This window comes from Argopecten irradians, chromosome 1, assembly GCF_041381155.1.
Source record: "Argopecten irradians isolate NY chromosome 1, Ai_NY, whole genome shotgun sequence".
Classification (NCBI taxonomy): domain Eukaryota; kingdom Metazoa; phylum Mollusca; class Bivalvia; order Pectinida; family Pectinidae; genus Argopecten; species Argopecten irradians.
The window spans coordinates 47,630,971-47,658,423 of record NC_091134.1 but is presented as its reverse complement, the minus strand read 5'-3'; the positions used below and the strand labels follow the sequence as shown (position 1 = coordinate 47,658,423).

The window sequence follows — 27,453 nt, the reverse complement described above, 5'->3', positions numbered from 1 at the left end:
ATATTTTGCTCATCACCGAGTGGCCGTAAAATGGCCCCTAAGGGATCCTTTTAACCTTAAAACTTAATCTAGATCCCCTTCACTTCCCTGGCATTTGATTTTGGCTTGGTAATCCTGCTGATTTTGGTCAAATTACATAACATCCCGAATTATATTGTTGCTTTAGTGCGTCCTAGTCTAAATCTATAGTATTTCTTCTGTCATGAAGTTGACCTAAATGTACGATTACTGATGAAAGGTTTTATATCATAGTCATTAAAAAATGGGTTGAAGCTTTATCTAACAAAGTTTCGTTCATTTGGTCATATGTATGCCACCAGGTGTTGTAAAAACCCATTTGAACCTAATGCTTATCTTACCGTAGATTAATGGCTTCATTCTCCAAAGACAATCTGTTTAATTTGATATTGAATTAGTAGTATATAGAAATCCAACATTGCTTTTTCCCTTGGATGGCTTTTAGCAACGACATCTCCCGTCCTTGTTTATTTATTTCGACATTTATGAAATTTCTTCAATATATTTTGGCTACAATGAGCAATTTTACTATGCGATAAAATGTATTTAAGTATGAATCACTGAAAAATAAATTAACCAATGTCCACTAGCTATGCTTACCATAACTTTACAGAGTCCCTTCCTATATATATGCTTAACGTTTTGTCTCCCCTTCTGCCTTGTCTTGCACTGTATTTTTGGAGTTAAAGATCAACAAGGAAATCATTTTGTCGTGTGCGTCCGAATGGGAAATATTAGTGATATTTAAGGGGTTTCTTTTATTCATAGAATGCATAAAATAAATTGCGGAAAGTAAGAAATTTACTTTGATGTCCAAAAATGAATTTGTAGCAGCACAGAATATCGATATAAAATAATCTTCCGGGGGATCCTATTGATAAAACAATACCATCTGAAAAGCAATCTCCTAGATTATGCGTGTCTTCATTACACTATTACAGTAGAATTGTTCTATTTAACCTCAATTTTCCCTTAAACGCTCTAAATGCCTAGTCTTTAATGTTCATATCAATATAATTGAACTCCACGTGCCAAAAAACGCTCATTTTTTGACATCAATATCGTCAATTTAGTTTTATTAGAAATGGAAATATGAAAATTTTGTATATCATTGGCGGCCATTTTGAAAAAAACGCACATACTATGGGTAAACATTGAGATCTTGCGTGTGTCTTTGGATAATTTCTTATGCCCTAAGGTACATATATACCAAAGGAGACATTTGAATCATGAATCAAAAGTCACTTAACCGGCCTACTACTTCACAATTCGTGTTTTCTTCGTCTTTCCATCATGTTATCATCGGCGGCAATGAACACATTCATAATCATGAATGCAATACGAAGGAAACACGAAGCTCTCCGATGGCCCTAAGAACTCTAAGAAGTCAACACGACTACTGACGCATTTTAAGACCGTCGTGAATACATCGTAGAACTACGGTGCTAACGAAGACAACGTAATTTCAGTCGCTCACCAGAGTATGTTCCTCAGACATCCTGGGTCCCACTTGCGATAGGAAAGATTTGCAAATGCATTGCGCACAAAATTGGCTGATATTAACTAAAAAATCAGCAATATTCATAAATCGTACTGATATCGTTCGACCAACATCCGCATGCGTCTGCAATTATCCGCAGAGGCATATTTTTCCGTTGCCAGAATTTTTGAACTGCACAAAATTTTGATTGCGAAAACCATTCGCATTACATACGCTATCCGTGCGCAATATATACTCAATACATGCTTATTATATGCGCTGTATATCCGCTGTTATTCCATGATATCTGCAACTGACAGGGATTTACTACTTGATAGCGAACTAAGGCAGTTTGTAAAAGGAATAAATTGCGTACCTATCACGTCGACATCACGAATTAAAGTAATTTGTAGCAAACGCATCTTGAGTTAAGCGTTTATATTACATATATTTAGATCTATCTAAATAAATGTGATTTTAAAAAGAATTATATGACATTAAATTGTTTTCATAGTAAGTAATGTAAAGTAAAGTACTGATGTACTTTCTATAATTTTATAGTGTATAAAGTATAATAGTGTATAGTATATACAGGTGTGCCACAGGTAAATACATTGAGGTCATTTTCTAAAACAGACTTTAACTGTAAATTACCCAATATTGTTCATCGCCTAATGTTAAAATATGTTGACTGAGCGGGAAGACACTAACCAAGAGGGCCTGTATTGCTCACCTGGTTTGTTATGCCAAGTAATGTTCTGGATACAGGACCATTGTTTCTTTTGAAGAGTTACTTTTAATTTCCTTATTGGGCCCCATTCCTCCTGTTCCATTGGTTTAAGGCCAAGCTTTATACAAGCTCTGTTGCCCTTACCCAGAAGATGTTTCTCGTCAACTTTGGTTACAGTTACAATACACGCAGATGTCTATGAATGGTAGTGATAAAAAGGATTTACCTCTGTTTACCGCTATTGGTCCCCGCCACTCCTGCCCCAGACGGTTCAGAGCTAAAAACTTTTCTCCCCTTTCTCCAAGGATGTTTCTGACCAAATTGTTTTTCAATCCATGTGAATTTTTATGACTAGAAGCGATGTAAAATACTTACCTCTATTTTCTCCAGTTTGGTTCCGTCCCACCTGCGCCAGGGGGTCAGAGCCAAAATTTATACAGACTCAGTTTCCCTTCCTTCAAGTATATGTTTCTGGCCAAATTTCCCCCTATTTGGCCCCGCCCCTCCTGCCACTATTTATACAAACTCTGTTCCCCATCCCCAAAGGATGCACCTAACAAAATTTAACTACAATCCATGTAGAATATTATGACTGTAATTAAAGGAAATGTTGAAGGACGACGGAAGCCGCGCTATGGCATAAGCCCCCTTCGGGCCAGGTGAGCTAAACACCGTATGGTAATGAAGTTCTATGCTTACAATCAGTAACATCTCACATCGATTTTTTTATTAGAATATAATCTCGTACCTATAGTGTAGTTTGCTGATCAGAAGTGATGGGTAATGGAGTGCCGGTGACAAACATCATTGGATTTTCCTGGCTGCTATTGCCGTTTCGTAGCTAGGTCCTGATTGTTTTTTGCCATTTTCTGCTTACGATTCAATAGGGAAATTATGTCCGAGCGACTTCGTTCACCCTAGCACACAACAGTATTATGGCATAGTTATTGATAAATTAAATGATAATGAACAGATCAGACTGCGATCGCCACTTTGTTTACCTGACGACACAGAAGAGCTTCAAAATATATTACCGCTAGTGCAGTGGTACCCTCTGACAGAATAAAAAAACAATGGGCGATACTCATAGAGGATACGTATGCACACAAATATTTTGGAAAACAAAATTGTATTCTTTGCATAAAAAACATAGAATTAATAAAAGAAACCCATACTTTTAAAGATAATCTTGTATGTATGCATTCATTCAAAACATCATTTTTACATTAACAATTATGCGCGCACATCATATATTGTACTAATGTATGGTACATTATTTTGATTTTAATAGTTAATATAATTAATTTCAATGTTGATTACATTTTCGGTTTTAGGTCTCTGAGTTTGATATACTAACTGAAAAGGCAACGACAATGAAGGAAAAAGTGAGTGAGGGCATCATTCGAACCTGGGCCACTGCCAAAGTAAAAGGTACACCTCCAAGTTCAGTCAAAGCAACACACGGAAACCAGAGTCAACCAAGTAAAGACAACCAAAGTGTTGCTGCTGCTGTGTCGTCATTTCCAAAATTAATTACGAATGGTAAATATGAAAATCTTATCTTATTTGCTATCATTTTCATTTATTTTCTTCATAAAAATAAACAGCTACTCTTTAAGTATACCTTATATTGATTACAATTCTCGTGACATCAATTTACACTTTTTGCAATTTCAGTATTGTGTGTAAAATTCTTAATACCTTTTTGGAACTGTATATACTAGTAGTACTGTCAGAGTTTTGGTAATTGTTTATTTCATACAGAAAGCGCACTGCCATCCAGTAAACCATCACCGCTTGCTGTATACATGCTTTACCAGATAGCGATAGCTGATGGGATTCTGAAAGAGGTAAAATGAGTAGTTATGTACTTTATCTTCTATGTTCAGCATTCCTTATATAGCATGTAATACAACCTTTTCATAAACAAATAGAAAACGAATAATACAACGAATTAGGCTTTAATGACAACTGAATTGATAGTTTAGATGTTTTAGAACAAAGAATATTTTACACCGGGTAATTTTACTTGTCGTATTGATTTTGATGTCTAATTACCTATCGTACTGTTAACTGGTGTATATTACTGATATCTTCTATAAAGCTACCTGGTCTATTTCTATTACATGACTTTACTCAAACACGTTTTGCAGATAATTGTAACAAATACTGTATATCACTTATATTTCGCGAGTATCTAATTTAATATAATAGTAGCTACCGAGTGCTTGAATCCAGATTTGTCTCCTTACATTCCACAAATAGATGTTAATTGTGATCAGTGCATATATTTGAAGCATTCATGGTGAAGCCCTGTGGCTCAGCAGGTTCACCATGGGAATATCCTAAATATGGTTTGATTACTTAACGTTTGAATTCAAGTAAAGAAAGAACTTTAGAATAATTTCCAGCGTGTCAGTCATAAGTTTCATGGAAGTTACTGCCAAGACCATCCAGACAATATAAGAATTATAAAATTATAATAGTTTTAAAAAGATTTTTTTTTTGGTGATGCATTTGAATGCTTTTCACGGCTGAATTCATCAAATCTTATAGTTTGCAAATAGATAATCGAAGAAGAAATAACATTCACAATTATCGCCTAGTTATGACACTTATAACTTTAAGCCTATTCGATCAACCAGCGCTAAGACGTCAAAACGCAAAAATAAAAACGGTTATAGCTCACCAAAGTTATTTTTTACGGATTTAATTAATGAATAATTTTTTATAGATAATCTGAAGGTTAAATGATTTCCTTCTACATGCTATTACAAAATATATCAACTATCAGTTTTCTGTAGGGGTAAAAAAGTAAAAGGATTTTTTAATTTTCTTTTCTTCTCAAGACCTGCAAGGTCTAAGGTTTTAATATTTCATATATAAAATGCCTATAAGATGAAGATAAAGTTTGCTACTATAAACAACTACAATTACAAGTATTTCAATGCTCATAGCTCGCTAACCGTTGATTACACATATTTGAAGCCATGTTCTAAAGATAATCTCAAAAGTTATCTTTCTAAAAAAATCAACTGTCGGTTTTGAGGTAGGGATCAAAATTGGAACCTATACATTTTAAGATAAGTCTAAGGCATTTTCACCTGGATTTCGGCCAAATGTAGAATCATGATATTTTATATATCAGATGCAAAGGTCTTTTCTTTCTAACTTGTTGCTGTATATAATCTTGAGACATATGAAGGGTCACAGATGTTAAATATACCGTTTGTGTAAAAGAAATCTATAAAGAATTTCAACTAATTTATCGTTAGTTTTACAGCTCTTTAATAATAAGTTTTAAATGTTTGTGAAAAGTTCGTCATATTGCCTATGGCAATTTCTAGTTTTTTTAGATCATCTGACCCGAATGGCAAAGATGACCCTATTGTCATCATGCTTCGTCCGTTGTTATGCGCCATTCTTAGACTTTTCTTTAAAACTTCTAATACTGAATACTCTTGACGTTCAGCTTAACGACTTCTTGCCAATAACAAATAGGTCTCTATAGAGTTTGTTCAAATGGTTGACCTTAATCTTCATTCAAGGTCACAGGCGTCAAAGAGGCTAAATTAAACGACTCTTGACAGATATAGAGTTGTTCAGTCTGTAGCATGTAAATGTTCACTAGAATGACTTTGGCTTACTTAGAGCTGTATTTCTTGTAAATTTCACCATTACAAACTCTCTTAAAACATACATTATGTGAGTATGGATGCATATATATATGATGGTTCTGATCCAAAAAAGCACCAATATACTATTGACATTGTGGTAAATGTCGCATGAAATATCACACGATTTGAAAGAACCGTCACTTACGGGTAATATTGGAAAAATCCGAATATTTCGGATACTTCTGAGCTATTTTAAACGTATATACTTTAAAATCAATATTTAAATTTAATTGTTTAAAGTTATATGTGCCGTAACTGGGCGATAATTTTGACATGCTATTTTTTCATCATTAATTTATCAAAAACCATAAGGTTTGATGAATAAAGCTGTAAAAACCATTCAAATGGCTTCAGATGACTTATAAACGTTAGTTATAACACGGAAATTTTGTACTAAAAAATGTTGTAGAAGTTGCTGCAGAAGTCACTTTACAATTACTAAAAACATTGTAAAAATGTGTAATGAAATTGTAGACCACAATTTGGCTTCATGGTCTCACCGTATGTACTCATTTCATTTCACTATTGATGTAAACAAATGATTTTTGGCAGTACTGCCAAAAATCATTTTCAGCTCTTATTTGTACATGTCAAATTAAAACCAATGCATTGAAAGCACTGTAATTTTCAAAAAGTTGATAATTTTTGGTGATGAATAGCATATTAAAAGCTCATCTTGATTCGTGAGTATGAAAAATACGGCACATATAACTTTAATATCTTTAATATCTCTGGGTTTAATATGACGTTAATCTAAAAACCAAACCAAACCCATCAGACATCTCAAAATTATAGAGTCTTAATTTTAAAAAGGTAAACATTATTGCCCTTTTGGTATTTTTATTTTTATTTTATCCATTTTTATTTCTATAACTTTACTCCTCTACTACATGTTGAAATAATAGTCAGATGGTTGTTAAGGCCCATTAGGCTTTTTTTGTTTCATTTTGATATTTTAAGTGTTTCCGCATCTGATTTGTTTCAGAATGCTTCTACATTGCATAAAGAGCTGCTCTTTTATGCTCTCAAGGGAAATGTGTGTAACATAGCGGAACTTCTAGTGGACAAAGATGTAAAGCTACCGTGGTCAAAAGTCAGAGATTTATATAGGGAGGTACGTACTGTAACAAGGTTGTTCTTAGCTATCTGGGAATTACGTGACTTTTCAGCAATTGTTTTCTTTGTTTTCTACAAAAACATTTCTTTAACGTTTATTTGCCTCAAACCCGTTGTCCCTTGTAACCGTTTCTTTATAGCACTCGCCTATGACACAGCTTGCACCCCAGATGTTGACTGATCAAATCTTTAGAATCCAATATCAATGGATAACATGTATATATGTGTAGTTATTGAAGCTATGCTTCATAATAAAAAATGGTATTACAACGGGCAACTTAAATGAGACTTAAATCATAATACTATTATTATTACATATCATTATAGAGCTCACTCTGTTTGTTTTTATAATATCAGTAACTATTTAAGTGAGAATATTCCCAATGAAGTAAGTGTAGATACAAGGGAATATTTCATAAGTATATTGTACAAATCTAATATTTCATGCCACCCTATCAATAAACCAGCTTAGATTCAGAACATTGTATGATATTTAAAAGGATAATGGTTATTTGATACAAAATTATAATCTGTTTAACTATTTCAAACTGTCTCTGAAGAAAAATATAAATATATAAGATTATTTTTATTGAACTTTCCGTTCTATAAATTGAAATTGTGGATTTTTTTAATCATTACTACATAATGTACTTGTTTTCGAACAATTGTTATATTTTTCATATAATATTAACTCAACTTTTTTTAACTTTCTTTTTAAAGGCCCAAAATCCGTATCTTTTTTTATTTTTTTCATGATTTAGAAAAATGTTGAAAAAAAATCCAGTTGTAAATCATGCAGATACAGGACTAAATCGAAGTGAAGATGAGCGATTATGATTCGGAATATTTCGATAAAAATCAAATAAATATTAAACATCGCTAGGTGGTTCACACTTAGTCAAACAAGCCGAAGTTAACCGACATTGTAACGTCGTTGCCGAGAACGTCATGTGACTACCGTAACTACGTAGCATCTGTCCGAACTCTTCCGAAAACAGGTCATGAACTTTCCGACTTCCGTTCGGCAATAATCGTAACTTCAATGGTGACCAGTTTAAAATGAAGGCATGTTTACATGTATCGACTTTCAACTCGGACGCGTGATAAGCAATTACTGGGGGACGTCTAAAAAGCAAAACAGTAAAACAAATGTACAATTGGAATATTAAATATATATTAAATACAAACAATCGAATATTCACACACAAAAAAAACGATATCATGATTTAATTCGAGTCTTCACAATGCCAGATGTCAATTCATATTTTTCAACGTCACCAATAATGAAACGAATCTGAAACGGATTATTTGGCAGGAGTATATACTGCTGTGTGATCGCACAACGTACCAAAAACAGAGTACGAACATCGCATAGACATCGTGCAGCCAACTATGCGATGTGCTCTAAAGACTGCACATTTGTGCGATTCGTGTCGCACACCGCACATATTCGAATGTTGGGTTAATTAATATTACGAAATCATTAGCTGGCGCAAGAAATTTTGCTGGCGGAATGTCTTATCGTATTTAAATTACGTAAATAGAGAATCCAGTATATCGCCGGATATTAATTATTGTTTCACTTCACATGATGTATGACTTGCATTACATAAGTGTTTGTCGTTTAACTGCATACATGTATGATGATATATGTTTAGAAATTTTGTTTGTTTGTATGATTGATTTATTAATTTAACGTCCTATTGACAGCCAAGGTCATGTAAGAACGGCCTCCCATGTATGCGGTGTGTAGCGTGTGTGTAGTGCGAGGTGCGTGTTCTGGGAGACTGCGGTATGTTCATGTTGTGTCTTCTTGTATAGTGAAACTGGCCCTTTTTATAGTGCGATATCACTGAAGTATGTTGTGGAAGACACCAAGCAACACACCCAATCCGGTCACATTATACCGACAACAGGTGGACCATTACAAAAAATTTCTGAATGAATTATTAAATTATAATTAATGGATAAAGCGTCCTGTTTAAAATTACGTTCATTGCAAATACAGATAATGGAACTTTTCTTTTGGGACGACCCCCAGAAATTGCCTAGTACGCGTCCGAGTCTGCGCGCGTAGTACGTTCACGCTTACTATTGGAAATGTCTATTACTAACAATATCGGAGTCGAATTTAACTTTAATTAATATATTAGTGTATTATAGTGTGGCTTTAAAGGACCAATACCTTTCCGAAACGGCTTTTCATTTTTTAAATGAGAATGTACAAAGATATCGATAATTTTATTGAGTCCTAAAAGTTATTAACTTACCGTTAATACTACACTCATCATCGCCTTCTGAACAATTTATTTCAACTAAATAAAATGTTATTTTTCATAACGCGGGCCGTCTTATGTTTCCCGCGTAAATACCACGCGGTAGTTGACTATAACTGCGCCAGATGACAAAACAACGAAATGAATCTCCACTGTTATCATATATTACGCAGGAAATCTTGCATATGTTTGGTGTTGTTGCCTCATCTTATGCCATCGGTATATATATCATATTTAATTAATGTTTTTAAAACCTTTAAATTTTGCTCCGGAAAAGTAGTGGGCCTTTAAATATAATGTACTTTATGTCAAAATGTTGTTTTGCCTATATCCATAAGGCCTACAAGTAAAATGAACTGAACTGAATCCGGATTCACACAGACAATGCGTTTTCGGAAATTTTCCTCGCCTTTTAGATGTTACGTGAATTTTTCCTCGATAATCAAATCTACATATTTTAAGTTACGTGTATTTTTCATCTCATGAAATTTTTTATATGTTATTCACCATCAAAATAACCGACATATTGAGCATTACAGTTCTTATAATGCATAGGTTTTAATTTTACAAATCCGGTAAAAATTATATGTGCCGTAATTGGACGAAAATTTTGACATGTCATTTTTTCTTCAGTCATCTGTAAAAAACAAAAGTTTTAATGAATTAAGCTGTAAAAATCATTAAAATCACCATAGAAACATATATGATGCCCTTAAAATGTTAATTGCAACACAGACATTATGCACCGTAATTTTTTTGGTTATTATGCCTTATGTATTTTTAGCTGGAAACATATCTGAAGAAATCACTGAAGAAGTTACTGATGATACTATAAATATATAAAAAGAAACTGTAGACTACAACTTGGCCTCATGGCCTCACCATATGTACTCATTTCACTGTACTTTAGATGTAAATATACTGATTTTTGGCAGTACTGCGAACATCATTTTCAGCTCTTGTACTAGTAAAATTAAAACCTATGCCTTGAAAGTATTGTAATTCTCAAAATGTTGGTAACTTTTGGTAATGAATAACATATTAAAAGCTCTCCTTGATTCGTGCTTATAAAAATTATGATACATTTAAGAGTTCAAAATTAAGTTTAACAATACTGCTAAAATCGTGATATTTACTTTTACCATGCAGTGTAATGAGTACACGCAGTCAAGCCAAGAAATCAAGTTGTGGTCCACCATTTTATTTAACATGTTAATAGTTATATCATTTATTGTTATCTGTTAACATGTATAAAGCATAAAAACAAAACCTACAATGCATTACGTCACTTAAAGTATGTGTTTTAACTATCTCTATAAAGCATCATACGTGTCTATTTGTCTAAAATGATATTTGAAACTTAATTCATCAAAACATGTGATTTTCAATAGATTTTCCAGAAAAAACACCTGTCAAACTTTTTGTCAACTTTAGCCAATGAAAAGATAAAAAAAGTAATGTTAAAATGAAACTATCAAAATTTCATATTCATGTAAAAAATGTTTTGCTGTGTCTTATTCTGATAGGTATTGGAAGAACGAAAAGAAAACCATCAGGTAATGCATTTTGTTATACACATTGGTATGAGTTTTACTGAATTCTATACAGAGCAGAATTTGTATTTGTCCCCACTTTCGTCACAGCATCAAATTTAAATGTAGGACTTTGACGTCTGTAGGTTTGTATGTCATACTTTCATTTTCGCTTTCTAAACACCGTAAATGTTTTTATTAGATATGGTATATAGCTGTATTATGGGATACTTTTATCTTCTATGTTTACCAGTGTTATCCTTACTCAATTAAAATCAATTTTATTGACCGATTTGTTTCTGCGCTTTAACAAGTGGCCTAGATGGCCTGTATCGCTCTCCTGATAAGGTAAGCCAATCATTGTTACATTTACTGTAGGTGCTTATTTCCTAAAAGATTCAATAGTTAAAGATTTTACAAAATATATTAGAAATTAATGATTACAACAATATGTGGTCAGTATATATATTTCGGTATACATAAGACAATATTTGCTAATAAGTGATATTTGGGATATAAATGATTAACCTAGCTATCCGGATGGACGATTCGTTTGCAATGTCAACAAAATAATGTCAGTCGGCGTGATAGGTAATATTTAATGCTAAGCTTGCTTACCATCAAAGTTGACCCTATACAAAGAAATATCCTATATTCCAATACTGAAAGTTGTTTCAACGTACGAAAAGTGTTAAGTAAACATCAAAATAAAGGCAACAGAATAAATGTTTTATTGTCTAATGGTCTTTATGTGACAACAAAAATTAAAGTATTGTTTATCTTATTTACAGATACGGACGCCTATTGCTGACATAATTGAGGTAGGTATATTTTATTTCAATTACAACTTTCAGTTTGCTTCTCGGGTTTTTCTGTTTGTTCATTTTGCTATGTCACTTGCAAAAATATCAGATCACATGGAAGGAAAGCAAAAACAGGAGAAAACAGTTCTAAACATAGTGTTAACCGTCATTAAAAATATCGTGTTATAGAGACTTTAGTGTAATAAAATTAGCATAGGAAATAGCTATACACTACATTACCTTTGATTGAAAGTAATATTTAATTTCCTTTTCTTAATATTCTTGATTCAATATCTTGTCGCAAAAAAAGAAACATCGGCAGAAATGCAAACAAAAATTCTTTCGCTTGAATTTCATGAAAAAATAAACATATTGATATTTCTATTTAAAGAAAAAAAACATTTAATACCCCAGACATGTTATACATCTGAAGGCTGCCAAGATTGGGGCCTTGGGGTCAGCCTTCATAAATATAAACAAATGTCCCCACACAGGAGGGCTCTCATTCACCACACCACTTACATACATGTATTATAATGACTCATCACATTTATCCCATAAACAGATACCTGTTGTATTTCGAAAAATTATAATTAATTTTCATTTCATATATACATACCTACACCATTTTCATACACACAGTCACAGTTACTTACAACTAGGAACATGAACAAAAATTTAAAAAAAAACACAAAACATTGAAGATACTTGTGTAGCCCTGGTCTCTTCAAATGTATAATAATATTTAGTTATTACTTTAAAATACCTCATATGAAAATTTGTAGATATTCCCTAATGTCATTCAGTCCAGGTTTTATACAGAATTACAGTTCTTACATTATATGTCCATAGGCCATATATAAAACTGGCTCATAGAGAATTGCCGTAAGTATACTTTAAAACCTATAAATGTATCTATACATCAATTGGCTCATTACTCCATCTATAATATATAGCTATAAAACTAGTATACATGGACTGGCTCGTAAAGGTTTAGAGTAAATATACTATAAACTATACATTTAAACTGTAAAAAAATATGCGACTAGTACATAAGCTTACTCAAATGTATACGTACATATTGTAAATATGTTTACGGTATTTTGATATATTCTTTTAGTTAAGTAAAGATTTTTTCATTTCCAGCTCCCGCCGGAAAGCGATGATTTCCTACAGAAAAGAGACGAAGCACATAAAGTTGGATGTGACATGATACCGTATAAAATTGAAGGTAATATTTGACATATTCTTAAGAAATATAATGTTCAAACCGATCATGAACACCATCTCTGTACCATATTGTGTTCATTTAGAAATGGGGATAACTCGTCAGCAATTCTAATATATTGGTTTAAGGTTTTAGACTCTGCTTAAAGTAGGGACATTTTGTATGCCTATATATCACTTCCTAGGTGTACTTGAAAATTACTTAGTTGATAAAAAGTGTCTTTGCATCGGGCCTAACCGTAAGTAACCATTATTGAAGACCACGATATGTCCAGGCTCAATAGCAGGTATATAAGCCTAGTATTTATCGACAAAACGTCGGTTTCAGCCTCATTGACCACTGTGACCTAGACTGAAGGTCAATGTCATCCATTTGAACAAACTTGGTAGTCATGTGCCCGATATCAGATATCTTAGTCTCACATTCTGAACTTCTTCAGTTATACTAGTGCGATTTGGCTGAAACTGGCCTGAAATGATCCTGGCATGGTCCCGACAAAATGTTCTTATTTTGCGGATCGATCTAAAATCTAAGGTGGTCGCCACAGCTGCCATCTAGAAAACACATTTTGAACTTCTTCTAAAGTTCTGCAATATAGCTAAAAATTGCATGAAATGATCCTGAGATGGTCCTGACAAAGTGTTGTTACTTTTCGGGTCAATCCGCAATCATCATGGGGTGATGAATTGAGTTCCTCTTGAAACAAACCTAACATGAACTGCTTCGCAGTTCATTCAATTTGTTTCAAGAAGAACTCAATTCATCACCCCATGAAATCGACCAAAGCAAGATTCAATCCTTAAATGAATGGATTTTAACACGCTAATGTATGCTAATAACACGTTCCATGAATATGTAGTTTATCGGAGCAGTTACTGGGTACTGTGTCAGCTCCCTTGGGTGAAGGGGAACCAATTTTGTATAAACGGTGGATCTGGTGTCCCAGGGGTGCAATAGGGGAGATATGGCATTTTTTTTAAATCCTTCTTTGTAGGAATGAAGGGATTTTGTTCTAATTTGGTCTGAAGCTGGCTTGGGTGAAAGGGGAACCAATCTTGTATCAACGGTGGATCTGGTGTCCCAGGGGTGCAATAGGGGAGATATGGCAAATTCTTTAAAATCCTTCTTTGTAGAAATGAAGGGATTTTGTTCTAATGGTCTGAAGCTGCCTTGGATGAAGGGGAACCAAAATCTTGTATAAACGGTGGGTCCCCTCAGGAGTGGGGCCAAATATGGAAAATGTAGCAAATTCTTTTAAAATACTTCTGTTCCAATAAAAAGATTAAGTTCAAATCTAAAGCCTTCAAGTTGGTAGCTTGTATTCTAAGCATGGAACAGGTGAGCGATACAGGCCCAATGGGCATCTTATTTTATACATGTAGTGGATTAATTGATAATGTCTCACTATTATGGACATAGTTTTCATGGCAAGTTTTTTTTAGTAAAATATTCAATGTTCCTCTTTTTTTAGGAAATTGTTTGCTTCCTTGTCAGCCATGCAAATGGTCCTGCTTTAAAATGTTACAAGGTATGTTAAAATCAGCTATTCTAATTGTCTAATACTAACACGACCTTCACTATAGGAATGCTATGTTTATGCGTTAGTGATCGAACAACGATATGCGGCGTGCCAACGAAGTGTGCACGATGTGAGATGTACACGATATCATAAGGTTTTGGTACGGTTTTGTGAGCGACAACGATCGTAATTGATAATTATTATATGATAATTAAGGGATCGTTGCATTATTGACTCGTATACAACATTCAGAGATATTTTGATGTAAAATAAGAAAATAATTAAAGATGCTACACCGCCGACAGAGCATAAACGATACCCATCAGTTGAACAATAACTGATTATAATCGTGCTTATATGTTTCTAATAAACACAAAAATTTGCAATCAGTACTTTATTCCATATAGGGCGTAATGCAATGGATTTTTTGGACGCAATTAATTATCTTTTTTAATTAAAATAAGAAGCTCAAACTTTTGAATTGTGGTAATGGTGTAAAGTAAGTAACTTTTGTAACTGAAGAAAAATGCTCCTGTTTTTGATAGAGAAAAAATACCATTCGTCGGCGGTGAAGCATCTTTAAATAGATTTCTCTGGTATTAGAAAGTAATGTAACTTATGTGTCTGAGTTGGCATTTCTGAGAACAGAGTTATAAAATTTGTGGTTTTTTACACCATTCCTTCCTGCTATGAAATATACCGAGGATTCACTCCATCCTCTCAGGGGACACACCACTACATCCACACATAGGGCACCAACACTCTACACGGAATCATGGACTCCAATTTATGAAAAAGTATTTTAGTAGACGGAGAAGTAGTATTGTAATTCCCGCCAGGATGTATAGGACTAACGGTCCTCAGTCCAATTTACTGAGGATGCATCTTGCATCAATGGAAACCAATGGAACAATGACAACGCTTCATTAATCATTTATCAACTCATCATTCACATCATTCAACGAACAAAATAGACCAAAAGCAAACAATAAAGACAAACAAGAAAAACATGAAAATATTATACTAATTTGTTACATTTTTCGCAGTGAAATACAAGGTTTTACAGTAACATAAAAGCGATATTGCGATATTTCGATATTTTCACTCGCTTTTGACCAATCGGAATGCAGCATTGACAGTGAAAATATCATGTTCTTGATGAATACCAGTAATATTTCATCTCCTGAGAGTTTCCACCTCACTTAATGAAATATAACTGTTGAGTTTCCACCTCACTCAGTGAAATATAACTGTTGAGTTTCCACCTCACTCAGTGAAATATAACTGTTGAGTTTCCACCTCACTCAGTGAAATATAACTGTTGAGTTTCCACCTCACTCAATGAAATATAACTGTTGAGTTTCCACCTCACTCAATGAAATATAACTGTTGAGTTTCCACCTCACTCAGTGAAATATAACTGTTGAGTTTCCACCTCACTCAGTGAAATATAACTGTTGAGTTTCCACCTCGCTCAGTGAAATATAACTGTTGAGTTTCCACCTCGCTCAGTGAAATATAACTGTTGAGTTTCCACCTCACTCAATGAAATATAACTGTTGAGTTTCCACCTCACTCAATGAAATATAACTGTTGAGTTTCCACCTCACTCAGTGAAATATAACTGTTGAGTTTCCACCTCACTCAGTGAAATATAACTGTTGAGTTTCCACCTCACTCAATGAAATATAACTGTTGAGTTTCCACCTCACTCAATGAAATATAACTGTTGAGTTTCCACCTCACTCAATGAAATATAACTGTTGAGTTTCCACCTCACTCAATGAAATATAACTGTTGAGTTTCCACCTCACTCAATGACATGACATATAACTGTTGAGTTTCCACCTCACTCAGTGAAATATAACTGTTGAGTTTCCACCTCACTCAATGAAATATAACTGTTGAGTTTCCACCTCACTCAATGAAATATAACTGTTGAGTTTCCACCTCACTCAATGAAATATAACTGTTGAGTTTCCACCTCACTCAGTGAAATATAACTGTTGAGTTTCCACCTCACTCAGTGAAATATAACTGTTGAGTTTCCACCTCGCTCAGTGAAATATAACTGTTGAGTTTCCACCTCACTCAATGAAATATAACTGTTGAGTTTCCACCTCACTCAATGAAATATAACTGTTGAGTTTCCACCTCACTCAATGAAATATAACTGTTGAGTTTCCACCTCCCTCAGTGAAATGTAACTGTTGAGTTTCCACCTCACTCAATGAAATATAACTGTTAAGTTTCCACCTCACTCAATGAAATATAACTGTTGAGTTTCCACCTCAATCAATGAAATATAACTGTTGAGTTTCCACCTCACTCAATGAAATATAACTGTTGAGTTTCCACCTCACTCAATGAAATATAACTGTTGAGTTTCCACCTCACTCAATAAAATATAACTGTTGAGTTTCCACCTCACTCGATGACATACAACTGTTGAGTTTCCACCTCACTCAATGAAATATAACTGTTGAGTTTCCACCTCACTCAATGAAATATAATTGTTGAGTTTCCACCTCACTCAATGAAATATAACTGTTGAGTTTCCACCTCACTCAGTGAAATATATCTGTTGAGTTTCCACCTCACTCAATGAAATATAATTGTTGAGTTTCCACCTCACTCAATGAAATATAACTGTTGAGTTTCCACCTCACTCAATGACATACAACTGTTGAGTTTCCACCTCACTCAATGAAATATAACTGTTGAGTTTCCACCTCACTCAATGAAATATAACTGTTGAGTTTCCACCTCACTCAATGAAATATAACTGTTGAGTTTCCACCTCACTCAATGAAATATAACTGTTGAGTTTCCACCTCACTCAATGAAATATAACTGTTAAGTTTCCACCTCACTCAATGAAATATAACTGTTGAGTTTCCACCTCAATCAATGAAATACAACTGTTGAGTTTCCACCTCGCTCAGTGAAATATAACTGTTGAGTTTCCACCTCACTCAGTGAAATATAACTGTTGAGTTTCCACCTCACTCAGTGAAATATAACTGTTGAGTTTCCACCTCACTCAGTGAAATATAACTGTTGAGTTTCCACCTCACTCAATGAAATATAACTGTTGAGTTTCCACCTCGCTCAGTGAAATATAACTGTTGAGTTTCCACCTCGCTCAGTGAAATATAACTGTTGAGTTTCCACCTCACTCAGTGAAATATAACTGTTGAGTTTCCACCTCACTCAGTGAAATATAACTGTTGAGTTTCCACCTCACTCAGTGAAATATAATTGTTGAGTTTCCACCTCACTCAATGAAATATAACTGTTGAGTTTCCACCTCACTCAATGACATACAACTGTTGAGTTTCCACCTCACTCAGTGAAATATAACTGTTAAGTTTCCACCTCACTCAATGAAATACAACTGTTAAGTTTCCACCTCACTCAATGAAATATAACTGTTGAGTTTCCACCTCACTCAATAAAATATAACTGTTGAGTTTCCACCTCACTCGATGACATACAACTGTTGAGTTTCCACCTCTCTCAATGACATACAACTGTTGAGTTTCCACCTCACTCAATGAAATATAACTGTTGAGTTTCCACCTCACTCAATAAAATATAACTGTTGAGTTTCCACCTCACTCAATGACATACAACTGTTATTCAATAAGAAACAATGGATATCCTCTATGTAATATAACAAGGTCATGTTATATCACAGATGTGTACTTCCTCACACAACTAAATTCAGCTCAATTCAATCATTTTATTGACTCAGTCAACACTTGGATTCTAAGAAAACTATGTTTTCAATTGTTTAGTATAATGTGCACTTACATACATGGGCATATAAACAATTCAATTCATTTTTTTATTCCTGTGAGCCTTATGCTCATCAGAAAATATACAAGATTATGGTTATTTATAGACCAAAAGACAACATTATAATGTATATCTTTAGGTTATGAACTAGAGCAAGCAAGTTGAACTTTTCACATTCTACACTATGTATACTGGCTGCCAAATCCAACTTTAAAAATTGGTATGATGTAATGGAAAAGTAATAGAAATGTTACTACAATTACACAGTAAATTTTCAATTAAATCGAATTCAATTGCGAATACAAGTAATCGAAATAGCAGCCGATTACTAAGGGCAAAAAAATATATGTCTCTTTAGTGTAACATTGGCAAAAAATAGGGTTGATAGGTAGATATTTTTTTATTATTATTATTATTATCTTTTGTCAAGTTCAGATGCAAAAGCGAGCTGTTTACTAAGCAGATATGTGGCTCCTATTTATCAATAAAATTATTAAACAATAGTGTCTTTCACTATTGACTCTTTATTTAACAATGAATAAATGGAGATTTGACTAAGAAAAAAGGTATGAACAGCTTAGATTAGCCTAGAGTAAAACTATAATAGCAGTATCCTTTTAGGTACAGAAAAAAATTAGTGTCGGGGATAAAAACTCTGGGTCGGTCGGGTAACCCTAAGCAGACATTTCCCCCTAATATTTGTACGTTACTTAAGAAAATATAATGAATTACAATCGATTACGATTTCACGATACCAATTACCCAATGCCTGACTTTATTATCAAATTGTTCGGCTGAAAAGGGATCAAAATGGCGAAAATTACAAAAGTCGTCCTTTCAAAATGTGATGAAATTAAATACTTTACACAGATTGAACGGTCAAATCAATCGATATTGTTATCAACTTTCGATTTTTTCAACATTTTTTGAAGATTCTTTGCCTTTTGTTTTTAGGGAATTGCTGCTGCGGCTGCTGCTGCTTCTGCTTTTCCTGCAATGAAAATGGTAAGTGTATCACCAAGTGTTTTAATAAGTATACATAAAGCAAAATATAAACCCATTAAAAATATTCCTGTAGTAAAAGAAACAGTTTACACAGCCGTAGTCCCTTTCATTTGTCTCTTGTAGGTTGGACAATTATTTGTACAGAAAATTACTCTCTTGTAACCAGGAATACTGCAAACCAGCAAACCCAGTGCAATGCAATACATGAACCTTAATTCCTTTTCCAACGTATTAGCTAACATTCCAGAATTACGCCCTGACCCTCTCGCACAAAGAGACCTAAACCCAGTATTAATACAAATTACACAGGTTGCCTTCATCATAGTATGTGGAGACCTTCGAGACTGCAGGTCTCTGTAGTTTGTGTCAGATTGCGCTCTATTGATAATACCTTTATAAAATAAGTAAAAATGGCAATATATGTGTTATGAAACGCCTAATTTATGCATAATTTTGAATGTCACCATGGCAGCTACAACTCTAATGATAGAAAACTATCATCATAGATGTGTCAGGGAGGTACTAAATATTTCCAATACTGCTTAGTACTTAATTTCGTAACACTTAATTTAGAAATCTATGGATTTATGGGCAAATAAGGATCCAAAACAGAGCTAAATTGTTATCCTTAATAAAGAGAACCAATGGTGTCTCAAGGTTTGGTCTGAAATTATTTTCCACCAGTAGCGAGATGAATGCAAGCAATATAGGCCTTCTATATGGCCTCTTGTTTAATGTATATATCAACCTTTGATCTTTTCAATACTTTTTAAAGATTCTTTGCCTCTTGTTTTTAGAGAATTGCTGCTGCTCATGCTTTCCCTGCAATAAAAATGGTAATGGAAACGGGTCAGGTAAGTGTATCACCAAGTGTTTTAATAAGTATACATAAAGCAAAATATAAACCCATTAAAAATATTCCTGTAGTAATAGAAACAGTTGACACAGCCGTAGTCCCTTTCATTTGTCTCTGGTAGGTTGGACAATTATTTGTACAGAAAATTACTCTCTTGTAACCAGGAATACTGCAAACCAGCAAACCCAGTGCAATGCAATACATGAACCTTAATTCCTTTTCCAACGTATTAGCTAACATTCCCGAATTACGCCCTGACCCTCTCGCACCAAGAGACCTAAGCCCAGTATTAATACAAATTACACAGGTTGCCTTCATCATAGTATGTGAAGACCTTCGAGACTGCAGGTCTCTGTAGTTGTCATGGTAACCATCCGAAATATACATAACTTAAGCCAATTGGTTTGAAAATTTTTGTTTTTTTTCTTCTAGAATTTATATGGCACATTCTTGAACAAACTGTATCCTTATAAGTGCCTGCATAATTATATAAAATGTTGCGTTTGTTCCAGATTGCGCTCTATTGATAATACCTATAGAAAATAGGTAAAATAGCAATATATGTGTTATGAAACGCCTAATTTATGCATAATTTGGAATGTTACCATGGCAGCTACAACTCTAATAATAGAAAACTATCATCATAGATGTGTCAGGGAGGTACTAAATATTTCAAATACTGCTTAGTACTTAATTTCGTAACTCTTAATTTAGAAATCTATGGATTTATGGGCAAATAAGGGTTCAAAACAGAGATAAATTGTTATTCTTAATAAAGAGAACCAATGGTGTCTCAAAGTTTGGTCTGAAATTATTTTCCACCAGTAGCGAGATGAATGCAAGCAATATAGGCCTTCTGGATGGACTCTTGTTTAATATATATTATTCTTACGATGTGTAATACTGTTTTAAATTCTTTAATACATGGATAAATCACTGTTCAGTGTACACAATATTTATTATTTCTCTCGATTGGTAATTCAACTTAATCTTCAGGACAATACATATCTGGACATACACAGTTAATTTGATATTTTACGCATATGTGGAATATATGTTTTGTTATAAGTCTTACACTTTAATGATTAGTAACGCGGTTGCGTTAAGCCGGATTATGTAATGTTGTTAAATGTGTGTACCTGGAGTGTTCAACGGATGCGAACATTTTTTAATTATATCAAGTTTAAATAAAGTGTACTCTCTCCAGCTGTAGGGTTGAAATTGAATTTTTTGTAGTCAAAATTCATGAATTTAATTACCATATTTCTCATCGCCGACTTATGTACATGCATTGGATCTGGTATTATAAAGGAAATAAACCGGTTCTAATGAAAGTTTGAAGGCATCCATTTGTAGCTTTATATATCACATATACATAGATACATTCTTTTATTATTGACTTATGGAAAGTTTTTTCGTAATCTATCCTAATTCCATTCCGAGCTCTGTATTTTTCAGTTTCAATAGATAATAGAGTGTTAATTTCCTTAGGTTGAAAATTAACGAAAACATTTCAAAAGCAGTCGATTCGTTTAACTAACTAGTATTTTGTAAACTAGTAAATACATATGTTGTGAACACTTCTACAACAAAGTGGTAACTATTTCATTTTCAGAGGAAGAAGAGTGTGAAAATTCGGACTTACTTCTATGGGCGGTCTTGACAGACAACACAGAAATGTCCGAAATCTTTTGGAAGCGTTCCCCAGAGCCTATATGTAAGTATTGTTGGTATAGACTATTAGTATTTGCGCTTTGGTTTGATAAGTGTTTTAACAGTCAATGTCATTTAAGGGTGTGCCAGGTTTGGTGATGAAAAAACTTCGACCAGCGGTCAGTACCTGGCAACTGCCCAATATGGGATTCGAACTCGAGACGCAGAGGTGGACGATTTGTAGTAGTATGTCCGGATATCTTAAAGTGACAGATGCGGATCATTACAGATACAGTGTGTCACTATAATCTGTAATATATTGGAATGATACACTGTATCTACTATTATTTACTATTTTAGTTATGAATTTAATCTTTGTTATGGTTGTAAATGTTTTAAATAGCGGATCCGCGTTTTTGCCTTCAATTTCATTATCCAAAACCATATTTCAGTGAATCATGAACTCTGGAATCTTACCTGTAAGAAACAATTTTGAAATATAAGTTTCTTTATTTCGATGTATGCATATATTATCCAACAAATATAAAATCAGTCGGAAATAGGAACAAGTGCCACTTACACTTATGTAAACCTATCACCATATATTTTATACCACATGATAACTTTGGAGCATGATAACACCATTCGTACACGATAACTCACTCACGCGCATTCACATTCGGTATTGAATTAAGATATATATAACAAGTTTAATTTTTGGGGTGAAATATCTTACATATAATTATTCAACGGAAGCAAATCTGCCCGTTTTAATTACGTAGTGCTGTACGGCTAAGAATATAGAATTATTATCAGCTGTAGAAAAATATTCATCTCCAAAAAGAAGAAGATCCAAAGTAATATTGGAATCCTACGAGTGAAGGTAGCGTCGTCTTATTTCATCAAATCGACCACTGTCAAGTAAAAAATGTTTGTTGTCTTCGACCACACCACATATATATAACAGAGATGGTATAATCTTTTTTTTTTTTTTGAAAATAAATGACTGTTTAGAGCACTGCACTCCATTCTTAGACGTACATGAGATATTTGACCCATACGGGTACCAGAACCGAAAAAGGCATTCGTATTATGTAAATGATTATGATTAAGATCATTTTTAATGCAGAAGTAGAAGGGTTTGAGCGAATACTTTATGGTAGACTATTCCATTGGTTTATAATATAATGAGGTTTTACATAATATAGGTGTAATAAATGTATGGTCCGAGTGTCTAGTTTCATATGAATGTCCTTCAGAAAGTTATTGTTGACACTGAACCAAATGTTGACTCAGCATCTAGGTATTTGCCATTAAACATTAACGCAACCTCTAATTTCGTCAAACAACAAAGTTACTTTAAATCAATGAATAATAAAAAAAATCATATATCGATTCCAATAGGACTATACTTATATATTTGTTATGCTCTGATTTTCCACTATTTTCATGGTCACGTGACGTTCAATATATAGCATATTGACTCGATGTTTCCATTTTTATAAAACGCCGATTCAATATTCCTTTTACTTTATTGCCCAAACGCCGCCTTCTTCAGGGTGGCGATCTTTGACCAATGTTGTCTTGTAATTAATATGCACATTAGAGATTGTTTTTGACATATCTAATAAAAATAAGGACCATTGTTTCGGTTCATAAGATGTTATATCACCCTTGTAGAATTTGAAATATGACATCATGTTACACTCTCGGTCATTATATATTTTACGCGGACCTCAACAAAGGTGCATAGTTGACACATATCTATGTAACATTTCTTCTGGTAATGAAATGAAAGATTCCAGCATTCGTGGTTTTCTTCTGGTAATGAAATGAAAGATTCCAGCATTCTTGGTTGTGTAGTTTGTGTAAACCACTGGTCTCGGGCCCAAGTAGTTTCAAGGGCGAGGGATGCAATAGTTGATATATATCTATGTAATGTAGTGTCTGTCTTAAAACATTTCTTCTGGTAATGAAATGAAAGATTCTAGCATTCGTGGTTTTCTTCTGGTAATGAAATGAAAGATTCCTGCATTCTTGGTTGTGTAGTTTGTGTAAACCACTGGTCTCGGGCCCAAGTAGTTTCAAGGGCGAGATATGCAATAGGGGAAACAAAAATTTTCAAATTCCTTCATTGGTTGGAACGAAAATATTTAATTCTTTATTTGTCTGTACTTTATAGCATCGTTATGTGAAGGTTTAGATATACACATGGTCTTCTTATAGTCATTATGATATTCCAGAAACATTGGAAAATAAAGCAATAAAAATATTTGATTTATGTCCGATTTGCATCGTTCTTGGTTTAATGGAAACCAACTTTGGCCCTGATTGCTGGAAACACGGTCCCATAGAAAAAAAAAGTCGTATTAAATTCTTTGCTTTGTGGTATTTTTGAGAAAAAAATGCAGCATCCGTTGGAGAAGGGGAATCTGTTTAACCTGAAGTACCTTTGTTTTTGATTTGGAACGAGTAAAGATGTTTTGGTTGTTTAAGTTTAACGTCCTTTTAACAGCTAAAGTAAGTCGTGGTATAATAGTGGTATCTCACTGAATCATGCTGACAAAGACACCAAATATCATACCCCACCGAGTGAAGCACTACTTTTGTCTGAAGCGCTTGGTTATGTGACACTGGGGCCGAATGGCGGGATCAGTAGGGAACTTATTTAAGTCATTAGCAATATTACAAAGCGGCTTTCTTTCAAACTATTGTTTTCAATAAATAGAAGTAGCAGGCTAATATAATCTTACATGGGCCTGTCAGGTGGACTAATATAATCTTACATGTCAGGCGGACATGGATATCTCAACCCGAGTGGAAGATTTTGGTTTGTCAACCCGAAACTTGTCGAGGGTTGACAGCCAAAATCTTTCACGAGGGTTGACAGACCCATGTTTGATTCTTTTTCTCCCACACTTTAACGAAGCATAATGAAAATGCACTCATATATAGAAACATTTCCAAAGTGCCGCCATCATAAGAACGTCAATATGCGTCAAAATAAATGACGTCGTAAACAATAGTCACCGCATGCAATGACGACGTCACGTCATTGTCTAGCACGTCTGAGCTCTTTTTTTCCTACCCCGGTAAAAGACAGTGTTATCTTTTCCCTAGCAAACTCGAGATAACCATGTCAAGTATGGAAGAATAATAGGATATTTCCCTACATTGAGAAATCTCTAACCAAGGAGGAGTTGCACGACTGTCTAACCCAAGGCTAGCCGATGGTTAGACTGTCATGAATCTCCTCTGAGAAAAAATATCATCAAAATGCAGCTAACCTAACAAAAACATTATAGACCATACACGCAACACAAACTATAATAAACATCTTAATAATATTTTTTATTAACATGTCACACATTTTTAACAACACATTCACGGGGGAAGTCCATAAATGAACCTGGCTATTAATAGTACGTGGTAGCTCCATACTTTTGGGAAAACCCATATCATTTTTTTCTAACAGGTCTTATTTTCTTGCATTTTTCATGCAGATTTCAAATCTGTAAAGAAAAATGGGCGTTCTTGAATTACTTTTTGCGATATTTGAGCTTGTCAATTGATTTTTTGTGCTAAATTTCTACGATAGAACAATATACAAAACAATTGTATTTTTTACAACTGATAACTAATTTTCGTTATTTCCGAGGACCGTTTCTATACGTAATTATCATGTTTTGCCATATTTTCACCCCTAAAATATCAATGAATAGGTAAAAAAGGAAATGAAGACCCATGTCAATTTCACAATATTTGTATATGATATGCCGAAGGTAATATATTTTTCAAATATCATATAAAAACATGAGGTCCTCGATCAAAATTTATAATTCTGTAAGCTTGAAGTTTGTAACTCACAACCCTACCTAGTGCTAAGATGGATCATATTTGACTATTTTTTGAAGATCATTACACACACACAAAAAAAACCATCCCACGTCAGTTCATATGTTTTTGTGATATATATCTGGTTTTAATATGTCTGTTTATTTTTATGATTTTCTCCAAATTTTGTGTTTTAAAGAAATCCGTAAGCGATTTTTTTAGAATTCTGGAATTTCAGTCCGGACGGGTCCTCTCTTACCATTTATTGCGACGAACGTTACTGCCGGTGTTTGAAAATCCATTCCCATTTACGACAGGGACCGCAAAAACCTCAGAGATATCACCTAATATTCACTTCATTGCTTTTATTTGATTTATTTAATGACTTTCAACATTCAATATTATATGAAGACAATTTTCATCTATTGAAAAAATATCAAAGTGGAATGTCGTAGCGTATCGGAAACCATTCAAAATAACCTCGGCAGCTTCCGGTTTAGCGTCATATGAATTGGCGCGGTTTTCAAAAGTATGGACCTACTTTAATATTATCATCCACCCCACCCCCACCCCTCTTCAGAATAATAAATTCAAACGTTTATTTGTGACTTGTAGCAATTTAAACTAATTACCAACATCTTCCCTGTGGTGCTCAACCTTTCCCGCTGCAGAGGTTGAACTTCATTGTCGATTTTCATACTAATTATGGTACCTTTCTACACACCAGCTTTCCTCCAAATCATTGAACATAAACTTCTTCTTTCAGTCACGGCTCTTGTTGCGAGCGTTATGCTACGGAGGATGTCAAGAAAAGCACATTGGTTGAAAGAATCTGGCTTTGAAGAGAGCATGAAAACGCATTCCAGGTAACACCATTTTAAAATAAAAAGCAGAAAAGAAATAATTATATTGATCACCTTAAATTAGTAAGTTTGTTTACCTGACGTTCTAAGCAAGTAAACTATTAAATAAGAGTTTGAATGAAGCTCTTTACTTGTCGAAGTCATTCAAACAATACTTGATGTATTTTCAGGGTATTTTGCCAGAGAGCTATTGACACAACTCAAAAGTTGTATGACCATAACCCACAAGACGCTATCACTACACTAGAAATGGAAAATGAAAAAGACGTTTGGGGAATCAAAGAAAGCGCCTTAGACTTTGCCCTGTCGAACAAAATGTATACATTTGTTGCACACCACGTTCCTCAGAGAAGCTTTAACCGGATTTGGAAAGGAGGGAGTATTTTGCCATGCTGCAAATCGAGCAAATCCCGGGTAAGACTTTTTGTCGTGATATGATATTAAGATATTTTTTCTGTTAAAATACTAATTGAAGTAATCATTTAACAATGTATGCGATGTGTTGCGTGTGGTATTAGCACGCATATATATTAGCCTAACGCAGAATGTTTACAAATTCCTTTTTTTTCTTAACGATGGCCCATTTGTATTTTAATTACTGGACATTTTGAACACGATAACTTGCGTAAATATTAAACAAAAACGTTGAATGTAAGTCTTGGACGAGAACAAAAATAGGACTTATTCGACAGTAACTGACAAAGCAAAGTTATTGCCGTTTGCGATAATTTTATTGAAGGATTAACTTGAATAACTTTTGTTATTTTATGGAGATACATGTATAATAAATGTATAACACAAAAATCTGAGTGTACTCTCATCATAAACCGCTTTGCGATTTATTAAGAGTACACTCAAATTACTAAAGATAATCTCTTCAATACTCAAAATTCATTTTGGGACTCCTTTGTCTATGAAATCATTATGCCGTCATTTCAGCCAATCAGAAGCAATGTAATAAACGGCGACGCCAATTTTTCCTTTTTGGACTGATAAAGTAAATTTTAAAGCCAATGAAAATGCTCGATACAAGCAAAATTGAATTATTTGAATTTGTGTAAA

At 33.9% G+C, this 27,453-nt stretch overlaps 1 protein-coding gene across 1 annotated transcript in view; it reads left to right on the top strand.

Annotated features, from left to right (window-relative positions):
* Nucleotides 1-27,453, top strand: part of LOC138330530 (transient receptor potential cation channel subfamily M member 5-like) — an 89,091-nt gene that overhangs the window by 38,847 nt on the left and 22,791 nt on the right. The window contains exons 11-22 of the mRNA XM_069278100.1: nucleotides 3,563-3,770; nucleotides 3,993-4,078; nucleotides 6,891-7,019; nucleotides 10,824-10,853; nucleotides 11,621-11,650; nucleotides 12,779-12,863; nucleotides 14,332-14,388; nucleotides 19,135-19,185; nucleotides 19,983-20,039; nucleotides 21,657-21,758; nucleotides 26,295-26,394; nucleotides 26,562-26,805. Coding sequence (XP_069134201.1) covers nucleotides 3,563-3,770; nucleotides 3,993-4,078; nucleotides 6,891-7,019; nucleotides 10,824-10,853; nucleotides 11,621-11,650; nucleotides 12,779-12,863; nucleotides 14,332-14,388; nucleotides 19,135-19,185; nucleotides 19,983-20,039; nucleotides 21,657-21,758; nucleotides 26,295-26,394; nucleotides 26,562-26,805 — 1,179 coding nt within the window. The remainder of the gene's footprint in view (nucleotides 1-3,562; nucleotides 3,771-3,992; nucleotides 4,079-6,890; nucleotides 7,020-10,823; nucleotides 10,854-11,620; nucleotides 11,651-12,778; nucleotides 12,864-14,331; nucleotides 14,389-19,134; nucleotides 19,186-19,982; nucleotides 20,040-21,656; nucleotides 21,759-26,294; nucleotides 26,395-26,561; nucleotides 26,806-27,453) is intronic.